At 50.5% G+C, this 15,486-nt stretch overlaps 5 protein-coding genes across 5 annotated transcripts; 1 reads left to right on the plus strand and 4 right to left on the minus strand.

The window, feature by feature from the left end:
- Window positions 1–1,420: 1,420 nt before the first annotated feature.
- On the minus strand, window positions 1,421–4,847 carry N7473_007680 (EF hand domain protein; the record flags this gene model as incomplete). Its single annotated transcript, XM_057153620.1, has 2 exons — window positions 1,421–4,007; window positions 4,096–4,847. 2 exons carry the CDS (start codon window positions 4,845–4,847, stop codon window positions 1,421–1,423), a joined length of 3,339 nt encoding a protein of 1,112 aa, XP_057007958.1.
- Window positions 4,848–6,122: 1,275 nt separating this feature from the next.
- N7473_007681 (putative MFS multidrug transporter) lies at window positions 6,123–8,049 on the minus strand (the record flags this gene model as incomplete). Its single annotated transcript, XM_057153621.1, has 5 exons — window positions 6,123–6,466; window positions 6,529–7,202; window positions 7,262–7,440; window positions 7,511–7,768; window positions 7,855–8,049. 5 exons carry the CDS (start codon window positions 8,047–8,049, stop codon window positions 6,123–6,125), a joined length of 1,650 nt encoding a protein of 549 aa, XP_057007959.1.
- A 949-nt stretch (window positions 8,050–8,998) lies between these two features.
- Window positions 8,999–10,398, minus strand: N7473_007682 (cobalamin-independent methionine synthase II family protein; the record flags this gene model as incomplete). The annotated part of the gene is made up of 2 exons (XM_057153622.1): window positions 10,026–10,398; window positions 8,999–9,966 (listed from the first exon to the last, which is right to left on the minus strand). Exons 1-2 carry the CDS (start codon window positions 10,282–10,284, stop codon window positions 8,999–9,001), a joined length of 1,227 nt encoding a protein of 408 aa, XP_057007960.1. The 5' UTR covers window positions 10,285–10,398.
- Window positions 10,399–11,588: 1,190 nt separating this feature from the next.
- N7473_007683 (methionine aminopeptidase MAP1) lies at window positions 11,589–13,083 on the minus strand. The gene is made up of 3 exons (XM_057153623.1): window positions 12,884–13,083; window positions 12,393–12,791; window positions 11,589–12,325 (listed from the first exon to the last, which is right to left on the minus strand). Exons 1-3 carry the CDS (start codon window positions 13,016–13,018, stop codon window positions 11,672–11,674), a joined length of 1,188 nt encoding a protein of 395 aa, XP_057007961.1. The 5' UTR covers window positions 13,019–13,083; the 3' UTR covers window positions 11,589–11,671.
- A 378-nt stretch (window positions 13,084–13,461) lies between these two features.
- Window positions 13,462–15,412, plus strand: bna4 (kynurenine 3-monooxygenase; the record flags this gene model as incomplete). Its single annotated transcript, XM_057153624.1, has 3 exons — window positions 13,462–13,582; window positions 13,941–14,155; window positions 14,231–15,412. 3 exons carry the CDS (start codon window positions 13,462–13,464, stop codon window positions 15,410–15,412), a joined length of 1,518 nt encoding a protein of 505 aa, XP_057007962.1.
- Between the last annotated feature and the right edge of the window lie 74 nt (window positions 15,413–15,486).

The following is a 15,486-nucleotide window of genomic DNA, read 5'->3' on the forward strand; positions in this document are numbered from 1 at the left end:
CTCTCCTCATCTGGTATCTGTCTCTCTAAGAGACAAGGACTACATCAGCGACATTCTATGTCTGGCCCGGTTCGCTGGACTGCCGTCTCTATATATCAATTCTGGGCTCCGGCAAATGTTTCAGAGAGAGATTTGCCCAACTGTACACCATTCCCAATCAAGTGTATCTATCATTTACACTGCCTAGATATCGGAGCACTGTGGAAGGTAATTGGAAGCAGAGGACACGCCGATACCGTCAAGGCGTCCGTTTTCCCATTCCTACGACTTGTTTCTGATGGCGGCTGGGAAGAAAGAAAGGTGGACAGGACAGTACCCAGATTGAGTCAAAATTTCTATAAACAGGGTCACTGACAATTTAAAAGCCCAGATAATAGACGAATGCTTGACCTGTTTCGACAAAAATCATAATCGTACAACAATGGAAACGGCACCGGTGTGATTAGTAATCATGTGTGTCGGCGTCCGGGTACCGTATCCGTCACGTGATATCACATCCGCAAAGCTAACCCTACCCGAGATCCACCCACGGCACAAAATATCTCTGAACTACCCACTTCACGATGGAGACTTCAAGTGGGAATAGAGCAAAAAATTTGACCAGACTGGGGCTCGATCCCAGGACCTTATCGGTGTTAACGATACGTGATAACCAACTACACCATCCGGCCAATTGATGGAGAAAGGGCTGAGATTTATGCTACAGCAAGCGAGCTACAGACTAATTAGGAATCTGAACCTGTTGAACATGTCTTTCACTTCACAAATACCTTCAATTCCACCTTGAAGGATCTTTCTGGCTAGTGATGTTGCAATTAATGCCCGGAGTGCTGGATTGGGCTTGAAATTTCTCAAGGCTACAATAAATAATTGACGATTTCCCTTCTCGGGTTGGAGGTTTTCTTTGGGGTATCAACGAGGAAATATATATATCTTAGGGTTTGCCGGTACTGTCTGTAATGTTGATGTTTAAGGTTGGCAATGAGAGAAATGCGCATGGCTCGATAGAGATCTGGAACTGAGCTACATATAGACATACGAACGAGAGGGGAGTGGAATGGTCTGGTCTCAAGCACCTGGCCAAGCTGTTGCGGGCACTGACGATTAAAGTTGGATATCCACAAAGCCGCCGTAACAGGTTATCTTACATCCTAGGGCCCTGCCAGAGCTACCAGTTTTGTATCGTTACGGAACGCTGCTTAAAGGCTTAGTACACCCAGCAGGGACGAGAACAATTGGCGGGGTAGCTATTTAGGATGGACCAATGCATCAGAATTTTAGGCAATTAGGTCCACGTATCCTACGTTGCAGCTCTAGAAAACCGAGAATAAGAATAAAGATTCATACATCATCAATTCGGAGATAATATACATAGGTATCTAATCGAAAGACATCTAAGAAAAGCCCGCCAGAAAGCTATTCAAAAGCTGGCCATCTCAATCCAGCTTGCGACGAAAGCTAGACGACGGCCCTTATCCGCCGCCATTCGTCGTGAAAACTCCTCAAAGCTGAGCTTGGCTCCACGACCACCACGCTCCTTAGCCTCACGTTCGACTCGGTTGAGTTCGACCCACCGGGCGAGAGTACGTGGCGTGGGTTTGCGTGGAACTGCAGCCTCGTGTGGTGGAGTCGTCGATTGAGGTGGAGGTGGGAGTGGTTGCATAGGCGAGGGAGGCGGCTTTGGTGCTGTTTCCTCAGCCTCCGCCGAGGATGAGTGCGGAGAGGAGGGTGCAGGGAGAGAAATTGTGTTGTTTGGTTCCAGGCGGAGTCGGTTGGGGAGATCAGAGGGGGTCGAGGCACTGTCTTCATCGTCTGCCATGACCATAGGTTCATCTCGGAAGGAGAGCCGTGGACGAGTCGAATCCGAGTCAGGACGGAATTGTGGGAGCGTGGGGTCGTAACCTAACGCCTCGCCGAAGCTAGACTCGGGTTCGACATCCAAGGACTCGACATCCAAGGACTCCGCGAAAGAAGCGTACTCAGAGGGACGAATGTGGGCCCCCATGTCGGATGAGCTAGTCATCGAGGCTGTTTCATCGTCATCTTCGGTTTCTTCAAACGGCTGGTTCTGGCCAAGCCCGTCCTCATCATCAGGATTGGCAAGATGAGTTGGCGTCACATCGTCATCCGGTGACATGCCATCGGCCAAAGGAGGTGCCAAGACTGGCTGGGCATCTGCAGGTTCCAGAGTCGGGCTGTGTACTGCATACCCAGCACGACTCAAGAGATCATCCAGCGATCTGCTGTCAGTCATTTCCTGGGGATGCTCCTCATCCTTTGGGAAAGCAACTCCATCCTTGGCAGTGGGCGACGTTTTCCGACCCTGAGACACCTCGAATTCTTCGATCTCACGAGCCCAAGTCTTGCGATCAGCCCGAGTGCGGTAGACTTCCATCATCAAGTCTTCCTTCGGTTTGAACAAAACATCGAGAAGCTCATTGAAACCTTGTTGCGTAACTTGGTACAAGATTTCCTTGCCGACGTCCCTCTCAACCTCGGGGATCTCAAAGCCACCCCAACGCTCACCAACAGGGATGCTGCGAGAGGATGTCGAGGGATTGGACCGCACATCATAATCATCCGCAATATCATCCTCAAAACGAACCTTGGAGGAAGATCGGGAACGAGGAGATGGCGGGTGCGATTCGACAGCAGACGGTTCATCCATAGAGGCTTCATCGCTTAAGTCATCATCAAATGTTGGGTCTCGTTGGTAGCCCTCGGGAATAGTGGCGCCATCCTCCTCGTCGGTGTAAAACTCTCTACGCCGCCAGCGTTCATCGATCCCATTGCGGCGGGTTTCTTCAATCCGTCTTTGATCATCGTCACGCATTCTGTTGTAGGCGACTGTCACGATACGAGCTCTGTCGACGGGGTCGGTGATTTCCTCAGGGGGTACGTACGTTCCGAGGGCTTCAATAATGACTTCGGCATCGATATGCTCTCGTGGTGGCCAATTTCCACTGGCGGCCGATGAACTAGACCCATCGGAGTCACTCGCGTCCTCGCCATCGTCGTCATCGTCGTCATCATCGTCGTCCTGTGTGGGATCCGGCTGCTGAGGTTCAGTCGCGGTATTTGGAAGACGTAGTGTGGATGGGAACAACGGCCTGGTACGACCAAATTGCCCTCTGACAGAAGCATCGCCGATAACGGCGTGTCGATTGCCTGTATCAGTCCCATCCTGCCGAAGGATTCCTCCGTTGTCGACAATCTCCATATCACCTTCCGGGTTGATGCGCTTGCCTTCGCCAATTCGTGAAACTTCACCTGATGGAATACTGCCTGGGAATGCAGAGCTGATGGGCTGGCTGCCGAGAACAACATCACGGGCACACCCTTCGAGGAAATCATCCTCCAGCCCAGCAACCATGTCACGAGTCAGCTCTCGACTGAGAGTGTAATATGCCCTGAACACGCGTAGGAAATCCTTTCGTTCGACATATCCATCACCATCGATGTCATAGCCACGGAAGACGCGACGAAGCCTTTCATCGTTGCTCTTATTGTTTAGACTGGCTAGGCCTTTCAGGAACTCTTCAAAACCAATGAGATTATCGGCATTGGTATCATAGAAAGCAAACATGCGATCGTAGATGAGACTTGGTGGAGGCGGGCGAATCGAGGTATTAGGCACGAAGCACCGGTCAAAGGTCTTGCGGTCAATGGCCATGCCAAGTTTGTTTGGATCATCGGCCCATTCATGGCTTGCCAGACAGCGGAACTGATCCCAGAGAGCATCAAGCTCAGTGTTTTCAAAGCCAGTTTCTCGCATGAGGCGCTTTGCCAACATACGAGGGAGGCTGCGCGCGAGTAAATTAGGCTTTCCAGGGTACCAGACAGGCTGAGATTGACGTGGGTTTCCTAGGAATGGAGCGGGGATGCGGACTTTGTAGAACAGATGTGTCTTGATATGCACCTGCATGGCCTCACACGTCTCGCAGAGATCGTAATCAATGCAATTGGCGCAGCGATAGCGGATACCCTGGATGGGCATGGCGCCGCAGCTATTGCAAGTCACTCCCCGATGGATATAACCATCCCGCCGGGCCTGGTCCTCAGCTATGTGGTAAAGCAGGTTGAGCAGGTTCTGACCCTCTCGCGAGGGGGGAGGAGTCATTATTCCCGTCTCTCCAGGAGAAAACGCTTTGGTCGTCGACCAACGCTGGCTCCCTGCCTTCCGGGTTCGGGGGCGGCGCTGCGACGTCGGGAAAGGTCGAAGTGGAGAGAGTAACGCGTTCACCATTTTGACGTCGACGGCGAAGTTCATCGCCATAGTTATCATCAGCGTTGAACCGGGTCAGTGCTCTCTCAATTCCCGCGCGTGAGATTCCTCGTCGTTCCAACTGCTCCGTGAGATAAGTCCGTTCGGCACTGTTTTCTGGCAAAGTATGGACCGAGGGAAAGTCAAGCGCCAGGAAAGACTCGAGAAATGTGTCCTCCATCATCTCCCGCATGCGCTCGGCGTGGGCTTCGGGAACGTTGACCTCCTCCATCAGCTGATCGCGAGTCGCCAGTAGTGACGGTAGCAGTCCACTTTCAACCCGTCTCCCATCTTCTGTTTCGATTCGGAAGGTCCCATAGACACCATTCTGGCGCTCCAGTAGCTCCAGATGGGTTATAGCACGGTAGGATGGTGTGTCCACAAGTCTGAAAGGCTCGGGGTCTGATCTCCGGTGGCGGCGCACAGCGTTTCGACGTTGAAGCGGAGCTTGTGACGAAGGCTCCGATGAGACGATGTTATTGCGAATGTAGAGGAAGGCATAGGCGGCGGCGACACCGGTGAAAAGGTAGAGAAAGGGCCGATATCGTGTCAACGACACCGGCCCCGAGCCGGGCTCGGACATCGCGGAGGTCGAGCTGTTGGGAGCTGCGCGAACGACCTCACGATTGGGCGAAGCCCACAATCAGGCCGTTCTAATGTCGAAGGTCCTAGCAACAGTTACCTGGTCAGTTGGGGAAAGTTGATGGAATTTGAGGCGGTGACAAGGCGGTGAAGTAAATCGTAAGATCAGATGGAAGGGAATTTGTTTCATCGGATTTGGGCAGGAGCTTGGACGTGCACGCCACGGGGCGGAACCCCCCAGAATTTCCGCGTCACCGCAGCCACATTATACAGTACGGTACCTCCACTTTGGAGAATCACTATAGATTTGCTAACGCGACGATACACGATACACGATACACGATACACGATTGCTACTTTGAAGATGCACTCCTTGTTCCGGTTGAAAAGTGTAGTCATGGTATTACCATCTTCTGATTAGGATATCATGGTGGTAGTTCAAAAGTCCAGGTCTAGAAACCAGATAAAGAACTAGCCAGATATGCTTCAATACTTTCATTTGAAAGATCTTTCTAAATGTTTATAAATCATCTTTATTAATAGCCTAGATACCATTTCGATGGGTTTTGGTTTAACTCGTGCACTCCTTAGGTTATTTTGCGGATTTGTCGGTTTCAAACTTATAGAACCTATAGTTAGTTATTATGGAACCTACAGAGTTACACTTCGTCCACCCTCACTCTACCGCCTAGTCTTCCGCCCTTGATCCGAACTCTACTGGTCTCTAATCGAATATAGGAGAGACTTAAAATTATTTCAAGATAATTATTATTCAACTTTAGTCATTAGAATCTATTTGCCAACTCGAAAGCATAAATTTCGAGCAGGGGAGGTAGGAAATGGAGAAGCTATTTGACCGGCAGAATGTTATGTCATCACTAGGTGGACACAGACTAAATAAGGTTATGAAACATCACTGAACACTAATACAACACTATACTAGAAGAAGTGTTGTATCGTTGCTTTATGAATTCTCAACCTGAAAACTTAGATACTCCCCGGGCACTTTGTTAAACTTGGATTTGCCTTCAAAACATCATTTTCATATGTTGAAATATGCTTGTGTCGTATTTTGAAGCTCGTTGTTGTGCTCAGAATGGAAAACTTTAACCTCTCATCATCACCAACCCCAGTCACGGCGTGATACACCTTCAATCTGATTCCATCACCTCCCATGCAGTTTTTGATACCTTATCAACTATGCAGCATGTAATTCATGCAGCCAAATCGTTTATCTTCGTTTCAAATCCAGAACTCACGCGGCCTCGTGGATCCTTTAACGGGTGAGCTTAGCTTCCCGCATGAAAAAGGCACTGAACAAAGCAAAAAACACAATCACGACCATGAAGGCGAAGCCTTTGTTGACAGACGACCCGTAACAGTCGCGCACGATTTGCGCGATATCGGGGTCCAACTTCTTGATGTAGTCGAGACTTTCTCGGACTCCGTTAACGATCTGGTCAATGTCTTTGCTGTCTCGCAAGCCCTCTCTTAATCCATCGCGCAGTGACTGCTGAACAACAGTCGAGCCAAGAGAGAGGCCGATGACGGATCCTAGAGATCGGAAAAGGTATGAACAAGCAGTTACAACTGCCTGATCCTCAAAAGTTGCATTCGATACTGAACAGATTGTTAGCTATTGGCGAGAACGAACTTGATCCCAGATAAAGGGCAAGACTTACTCAACCCGATCAAAGTCGTAGTGACACCGATGCCATTTCCGAATGCCGAGATGACCGTGCCGAGGATCATGGGAATCACGCTGGCAACAAGGCCACCCGAAAACATGTAGATGGTAAAGCAGCCGGTTGTCAGGAGAGAGTAAGCAACAACAGTCAACCAATAATACTTTCCAGTCCACCTCATGATAAACCCAGAGAACAGAGAGCCGGAAACTCCAGCCAAGATGCATGGCAGAAGGCGCAGGCCAGCAGTAGTGGCCGAAACCCCATCCACGGCCTGGAAGTAAAGCGGAATATAAAACAATGCCGCAAGCCATCCTCCAAAGCTGAAGAAATTACAGCAATAGAGGGCGAAAAATGTCCGATTGAAAATGATATGGCCAGGGGCAAAAGGCTCAGCTGCGAGATAAATCTCGACCAGGATGAAGGCAATGAACAGGACCACCGAGACACTCAGCGAGGCAATTGTCAGAGGCATGGTCCATGAGACATTACTTCCGCGGTCCAAACCAAGGAGGAAGCCTAGTACGGCACCGACAAGGACGATTGCACCGAGGAAATCAACCCGACGAAGCTTGTCTTTCCAGTGCGAACTCTCCTGAGCTGGCAGCTTGAGCATGAATGAGACGGCAATAAAGGCAAGAATACACATGGGGAATTGCGCAAGGAACGCCCTAATATATCATGTTAGAAAAGCTCATGCTCATTCTCACGAGAAATTGATAATCCATACCAGCGCCAACCGATGTAATCGGCCAAGATTCCGCCGAGAGGTGCACCCGTTCCAGACCCAGTGGCAAAGATGATATTGATAACGCCTTGCCAGAGCCCTCGGTCTCGCAAGGGGACAATATCACTCATCAATATACTGACCACCGTGGTCATACCTCCACCACCAATGCCTTGGAAGACCTGTTGAATTGTTAGTTGTGAATTTCTGCATCCAGGGTATAAGACACCCCCTAGGAAAGAGAAGACATACACGTGCAGCGATCAACTCGTTGATATTACGAGCCAGACCACAGAACAAGCATCCGATTCCAAAAATGGCATAGGCGAAAAGCAAACAGGGCTTCCGACCAAAAATATCACTCAGCTTTCCATACAAAGGCTGGAACGAAGTCAAAGTCAAAAAGTACGAAGTGGCAATCCAACTGGTCAAATTGAGAGCCTTGAGATCACTTCCAATCTGACCATAACTGGCCATGATAATGGTCTGATCCGCCGCAGACAGGAAAATCTACAATTCATTCATTAGCCGAGGTGTTGCGACATACTTGCAATAACCCGCAAGTATGATTGAAAGTGAACAGAATCAATTCATACACCTATCGAGATTGCAGGGACAATCCACTTTAGCTGCTTCTTCGCATCAGGAAACGGCTCCTTCCCTTGGTCCTCCACCGACGGTCTGGGCTCCCCTGACTCCGCATCGTGACCGACAATCGCCCCGTTAGAGACAGTGCCGTTGCTCTCACCCAACAACGGGGACGTCTCGGTGGGAGTCCGCTGTGGCACCATCGAAAATGAACGTCTTGCCAGTCAGGGTCTCGCCCCAGGAATAGCTTTTGAGAACTTAAAGAAAGTGAAATGACTCAAATGGACGAGGAAAAGGCGCGACTTACTCTTTTCGGGACCCCGGACGCGGTCACGTGCTGATAAGCATTGTTCCCCTCTCTGACAAATCCATCGACCTGGAGGCAGGCCAATCATCGTGGTCCATTGGAGTTTTCCTTCTGTATGATGGCCCCCGTTCTCGGGCACTCAGGCCTCCCCTCGGCAATCTGTTGCCGAAGATGATAAGAACATGCCTAGGCTTATCAATTGCAATGAAGCGAGCAATGGCGATACATAGCAGAGTATTGTCTTGCAGAGTATTGTCTGTGTGAAGCTCAACTTGAAACTTACCGAAAAGAGCTCATAGGGACTATAATTGCGTGATGAATGTCGATTATACACATTTGTCAGCGGTCAGAGTGCCAAACGGGCTTGATAGATCTGCAAGATGCAACAGTAATTGGGGACCCTTAACTCAGACAATAATCTTTGTTGACGGAAACTGCTAACTAGTTACTTAGCTAGTTGATTAAGCATTCGAAACTGAAGTGACCAATCACACTAGACGAGGCTGCAATGTTTATCAACCTTGGTGGCCGTAGCTTGTCATTTAAAAGAGGGGCCAGCCCCGCCGAGGGAATTCAAATCAACATCATTCAATGAAGAAGAGCATCGAAGCAAAATTCATATTCAAGTGCCTGACCAATGAAGCCCGCTACTAACCTCCCCAATTACCTAGGTCCATATAGGTAGTATGTACATGCTAAACCCCAAGGAGATTCCAAATGCGGCTGCGAATTGTTGAAAGAAAATACATGTCGTCGTGTCACATCGTCAAAAGTTCTCGTCGCTGTTGAAATCAGAGAAACCATTACACCTCACCGCGTGAGATTGCATTCATCACATCACACATTTATGCCTCACCCCAGATCTCGTCGGCGATTTGCCGAACCAGACCCAGCTTCTTCTTCTCATCGTCGAGGCTCAGGGGGTATCCGCTCTCGTGGGTGCTGAAGCCACACTGAGGGCTGACGCAGATACGCTTGAGCGCCTCCTCGCGGCTCTCGCCACTGCCGGAGGCAACGTATTCTGCGGCCTTGTAGATGCGCTCCTTCATCGCCTCCTTGTCCTCCAGGTCGCGCAGCTTGGTGCTGATGACGCCGACCACGACATTCTTGTTCCTGGGCAGGAACTTGAGAGGCTCGAAGCCGCCGGCACGCTCGGTGTCGTACTCGAGGTAGAAGGTGTTGACGTTGAGGTTCTCGAACAGCTTCTTCGCGATGATGTCGTATGAGCCCTCGGCGAAGTGGCGGCCGCCGATGAAGTTACCGCGGCACAGGTGGATACCGGTGTGCATATCGGCGGGGATCTTGGCCAGACAATCGTTGTACAGCTTGACATAGGCATCGAACAGGTCGTCGACCGAGCCAATGTTGTCCTTATCCTCCTCCCAGCCCTGACGGAAGGACTTGGAGCAGAAGTAGGCCATGCCGGGGTCGTCGAACTGGACGTTACGGAGGCCAGCCTTGTAAAGAGCGTCCAGCTCGTCCTGGTACACTTGGGCGACGTCCGCGAAGTACTCCTCGTCATTGGTATAGGCCTCGGGGGTGTACGCCTTGCCCTGCTTGTATCGCATGTGGAACCAGGCGGGAGTGATCATGGTGAGCTTGATGTTGCCCCACTCACTCTCAGGCAGAGATGCCTGAACGAGCTTCAGCTCGTGCAAGTTGGACACGGACTGCTCGGCGCTCCAGGACAGCTTGGAGCCGGCAATGACCGAGTCACCGGGCATGACCTTACGGTCCTTCTCAATCAAACTGACGACATCGGGGTGGTACAGTCTGAACATGGAGGCCTCAGCGTCCTGAAGACGGATAGTTCCTGAAGATCTCAAATCAGTAACGCACTCGATGAGCTAACAAAGCTTTCATTGGACCTACCTTGGAACTCATCCCACATCAGACCCCAGAAACGGGTGCGGTTGAACTCGCCAGAGTTGACAGCCTTGTAACCAAGGTCCCGCTGGAGCTGAACGACATCCTTAACGGCCTCCTTCTCAACAGCGTGCAGACCAGCAGCCTCCTCCGAGATACCGGTGTCACGAATCTTAGCGCGAACCTCAAGCAAGTTGTCAGGACGCAGCAGCGAGCCCATGTGCTCGGCCCGGAAGGGCGGTGCGCTGTGAAGCTGGTTGGCCATTTCGATTGGGGGAATTCCGGTTCACGAGAAGCCTACTGAATTGACTTTGATAACTGTCCCGCCAGATGATTGTGGGACAAAGCTGTTTTGTAGGAATCGCCCTCACTGATAAGCAAGGAACAATAATCAAAAAAATCAAAATGAAAAAGAGAAGAAACGAAGACCAGAGCTGAAGGCAAATGTGGTGCTGCTGATGTGGGGAGGGTAAGCTGAGCCATAGGTGGGGCTGCCATGACAGCCGAGCAAAACCGGCATTGCTTCTTCTGCTGTGGAGACAGATAAAACTGCGATTGACTGGTTTTGAAGTGCTTAATTCTGGCGATATCATCTTGAGCTTGGACGAGGGTTGAGATACTCCCTTTTCTCCATTCCAACTGCAGCTTTGACGCCGTGAGACATGAGATCTATAGATCAACCTACATACAGCGAGCCCCACATGAGCTCGACGGCCGAACATTGTACATACACCTTCCTATAAAGGTGTATGTTAAGAACAGGGTTCTTAGGAAAGGACTGAGATGGATGTAATCCCAAAACATCCTTCACTCTTAATCTTCTCTACACCGAAAAGTTCCGTCCCATGACCGCCCCGGTGTTCACTTGTGCATACCCTGTAGCAGAGCTTGAGAGCCCTTGACGATGCCCTCGAGTCAAACTCTGATATGATGGATGTGTAACAGTGAATTCCCCGTGCCAACAACTGAAATACTTGTTTCGGCTGTGATAGAGATATGTACAAAAGCTCGATATTGACCGAAACCTTTGCCATCTTGCACTGCAGCCAGATCCATTGACTGCACCGGTTTCTATTCGAGATAAGAGGCACCCCACGTGCTCAATACAGTACAATAATTGCTCGAGCAAGTTCAATCTTCTAGTTAAACCAACTTACATTGTATGGATCGATCTGTCTCATATTTTGAGACAGTTTGTCGTGGCCCCACATTGGATTGTATAGAGCGAAAGACGCTCCGATTAAAGATATCAAATCATTCAAAGGTTAAGTTCATTGAAATAGATACAAATGAATCTAGGCTAAGGTTGATCATACGATAACTTATGCTTCCGCACAACAGGCTGTACTATTTTTGGATCTACTAGATAATTAGTTAAAACATGTGTATTTAGTTTTTACATACCACTGTAAAGCCGTTTCTTCAGTATAAATGGCGAGGATCCAGATGTATGTACCTGTTCTCCACTATATCTCACAGGGGGCATAGTCTGTCGTGCAGGTACCTTCTCAGCCTGGTTCTACACCAATTTACATTATCATACACAGTAGTGCAACTCAAGATTTGAAGTATGGACATGGACAGGTCGTTAAATTTTGCTTCAAGATAGGCTTAGGTATTTGAACATAGATGCAAAATCCCAAGATTTACACTCAGTTTCCATTCTCCACCACAGGCATAGGGACAGGACCACCTGGTGAGTCAGGAAGACGAGCGGTCAGAACCTCCACGCCATCCTCCGTCACCAGCATAGTATGCTCGAACTGCGCCGACAAAGAGCCATCGGCAGTGGTACTAGTCCAGTCATCCGGCCATGTACGGTCACGGTGAGTGCCAATGTTAATCATGGGCTCGATGGTGAAGCACATGCCAGGCTTGGCAGTGCCGACAGCCTTGTTCTTGCCGTAGTGGGGGACGTTAGGGGCGCAGTGGAAGAGTTGGTTGATGCCGTGGCCGCAGTAGGTCTTGACGACACTGCAGTTGCGGGACTTGGCGTGCTTCTCGATCACATTTCCGGGGTCGCGGAAGAGCATGCCAGGCTTGACTAGCTCGATTGACTTCTCCAGACACTCGCGCGAGGTCTCGACGACGCGGACGGCATCGGGGTTGGCGAGGGCCTTGTCGCCAACATAGTAGGTTTCGTTGATATCGCCGTGGAAGCCCTTGTGATATAGGGTCACGTCGATGTTGACAATGTCGCCGTCCTCCAGGGGCCGTTGATCGGGAATACCGTGGCAGATGGTCTCGTTGACCGATGTGCAGACAGACTTGGGGAAGTGCATGTAGTTCAACGGCGAGGGATATGACTATAGAGGAAAATATGTCCCAAATCAGTATATGATCTCACATCGGTTTCCATGGGAAATATCTTACGTCGCGCTCAACACAAGCCTTGTGAACAATCTCATCGATTTGATCGGTGGTGACGCCCGGCTTCAATGCACGAGCCGCAATATCCAAGACCTCACGAGCCAGACGGCAAACGACACGCATACCCTCCTGTTCCTCCTTGTTCAGGATTTTAATCTTATGCTGGCCCCATAGCTTCTGCTCGGAGATTGGAATACCACCTTTGGCATAGTCGGGGTGGGGGATGGACTGAGGAACGGTGCGGGTGGGCGAGAGTGGGTAGAGGGGTCGGAGGGCGCCAGTAAATTGGAACGAAGGGAATGGGTTGTAGTGACCGGTTGCTGGATCAGGTTCAGAAACTACCTTCGGAGGAAAGAGATTGGTGAGGATATTACTCTTCTTATGGATGGTCTTGTGCTCGCTCTAGATATAGCAAAGGATGAGGTTAGCAATGATTTTGTTAAGGCCAAGCACGCAGCTAGTCACTATAAAATCATTCTTTGAGAGAGACTTACCCAACTCCGCTTGAAACAGTCTTGCGAGCAGAAGAAACTGTCGGTGCCCATCTTCAGGCAGGTCGGACATTGGAGCGTGCCTGCATCCTTCTCGCAGTCCACACCAATACATTTCCGAGGTGCAACGGCGGCCATGGTGATCTTGACTCTGTGAATGGCCCACCAACGGTATCGTTTCGCGGTGGAATCTGAGACTTGCAACAAGGAATGTTCCCAAAAAAGAAATTCAACTCCCCGCGGCCTCGGGTTCGCGGTTGCCCGCTAGTCCCAGATAGGACTAGCGTGACCAGCCGATCACATCTGGCAATTCAGGCCACAAGGCTGTAAGACCTAAGGCATAAGGCAATAAGGCTGCAAGGAATCCAGTATGGCATCATCGCGGTTAATTTCGCCGGCCGGGACTGAAGCCGATTACTCAGCAAATTCCCGGTCGATCGTTTTGGAAATATTTCCCAATTAGGAAACGGCCGATGTCGCTACACGTGACAGAGTTTAATATCGACTCATCCGGGGAAAGGGTCTCGTTTCCAAGTTGAGAATCTCATTTCTCCCGTGGTCTCTATTCACTCTGCCCCATCATGGCTACCGCAACTCCCAAGCAGAAAGTGGTGGTGGTGGGTGCCGGTCCCGTGGGAGCCCTGGCAGCGTTGTACGCTGCATCCCGAGGCGATGAAGTCGAAGTATATGAGTTACGTGGAGGTACGTTCTAGTTCTGCTTGATTTGAATGTCGATTCTCTTCCCTCTATTGCCCCCATGCGACCACGAAGAGAGAGAAAAAGAAGAACGAGAGAGATCAATGCATGGAATATGCATGTACCGTCCTACGGGTGCAATGGTCTCGGAACGACGAGTAAATTTTATACCATGCCACCACCTGCTGCAACCGTCTCGCAAGGTCCCCTACGCCATAAGGAAACACAATATCTTGGGATTGATTGATGTGATCCCGAATTGACTCCCACCATCTACAACTTTCTCTTTGCGCCCGTTCATGTCACCGCGTTGCGAAAATTCCCGAAAGCAAAAGTCAAATAATAATTTTCGTGGCATCCGTAGATCTCCGCGATCCCACCACTGTGCCGCTAAACTTTACCAAGTCGATCAACTTGGCCATTTCAGAGCGCGGAATCAACTCTCTTCGTCATTCAGAGCGACCAGGTCTGATTGAGAATGTACTCCGCGATACCATCCCCATGCATGGGCGGATGATCCACGGCCGAGACCGAGGGCAGCTCTGGGAGGCTGCTCAAGCCTATGATGTTCATGGTCGGGTAGGTACCTGACAGGTCCAATACGCATCAGCCTCAAAATTGACAGCGGGAAATGGGCTAATTATTCCGATATAGGCTATCAATGCTCTGGATCGCAGCGCTCTAAACAATGCTCTACTTGACGAGCTAGAGCGCGAACCAAATGTCAAGCTCTTCTTCAACCACAAGCTGACAGGCGCGGATTTCCGGACTAACAAGGCCTGGTTCGAGCGACGCATCCCCGGCGAGACACCTCAGCCCGATAACCTAGGCGTTGCCGGTCGTGTACCAGAAATCGAAGTTTCATATGACTACCTCATCGGCGCGGACGGAGCACACTCCGCCTCGAGATTCCACATGATGAAATTCGCCCGCGTCGACTACCAACAAGAGTACATCGACACACTATGGTGCGAATTCCGAATTCCACCCTCGGAGGATGGAAATTTCCGCATCTCCCCGAATCACCTACACATCTGGCCGGGCCGCGAATTCATGTTCATCGCGCTGCCGTCTGCAGATAAATCTTTTACCTGTACATTATTCGCGCCGTCGGTACATTATACCGCGCTGGAGAAAGCGCCAGAAGATCTACACGCTTTCTTCGATCTGCATTTCCCCGGCGTATGCCCAGAACTGATTGACCCCGAGGCGTTGAGCGAGCAATTCAACGTGAACCCGCATCTACCTCTGATCAGCATCAAATGCAAGCCTCATCATTTCAGCGCCAGTGTGGCTATACTGGGTGACTCTGCACATGCCGTCCTCCCCTTCTACGGCCAGGGGCTAAACGCCGGCCTCGAAGATGTCCGCGTTCTCTTCGAACATCTCGATAAACACGGCGTCTACGACAAGGACGTTAGCGTCTATACCCGGGGCGTGAGACGCCAAGCCGCCTTCCAAGCATACACCGATCAGCGCTGCGAAGATACCTATGCCATCAACAATCTGTCGAAGGAGAATTATCTCGAGATGCGTTGGGGTGTCAAGTCCCCGCTTTACAAGCTACGCAAGTCTGTTGAGGAAACACTTGATCGTCACCTCCCGTCTCTGGGGTGGAGGACGCAGTATGCGCGTGTGAGTTTCAGTAATCAGCGGTACTCGGAGGTTGTGCGAGCTGTGGCGAGGCAGAGTGAGTTGCTTGGTATGGGTCTGAGTGCTGCGTTGGTTGCTGGCGTCGGTGCTGTGTCGATATTGATGTGGAAATATCCGCGGTGCTTTTCGCCAGTGCAGTTTTTCCGGGCTTCACTACGGTACTTATCTAGAGCGTTGTCATAAAAGGAAGGGGGAAGGGAGGGGGGTATGGTGTGACGAGAATGCTGTGAAGCACTGCATTTTGAAAAATTTGGTTT

This window comes from Penicillium subrubescens (genome assembly GCF_028828155.1).
Source record: "Penicillium subrubescens strain IBT 31985 chromosome Unknown utg000005l_segment0_segment0, whole genome shotgun sequence".
Classification (NCBI taxonomy): Eukaryota; Fungi; Ascomycota; class Eurotiomycetes; order Eurotiales; family Aspergillaceae; genus Penicillium; species Penicillium subrubescens.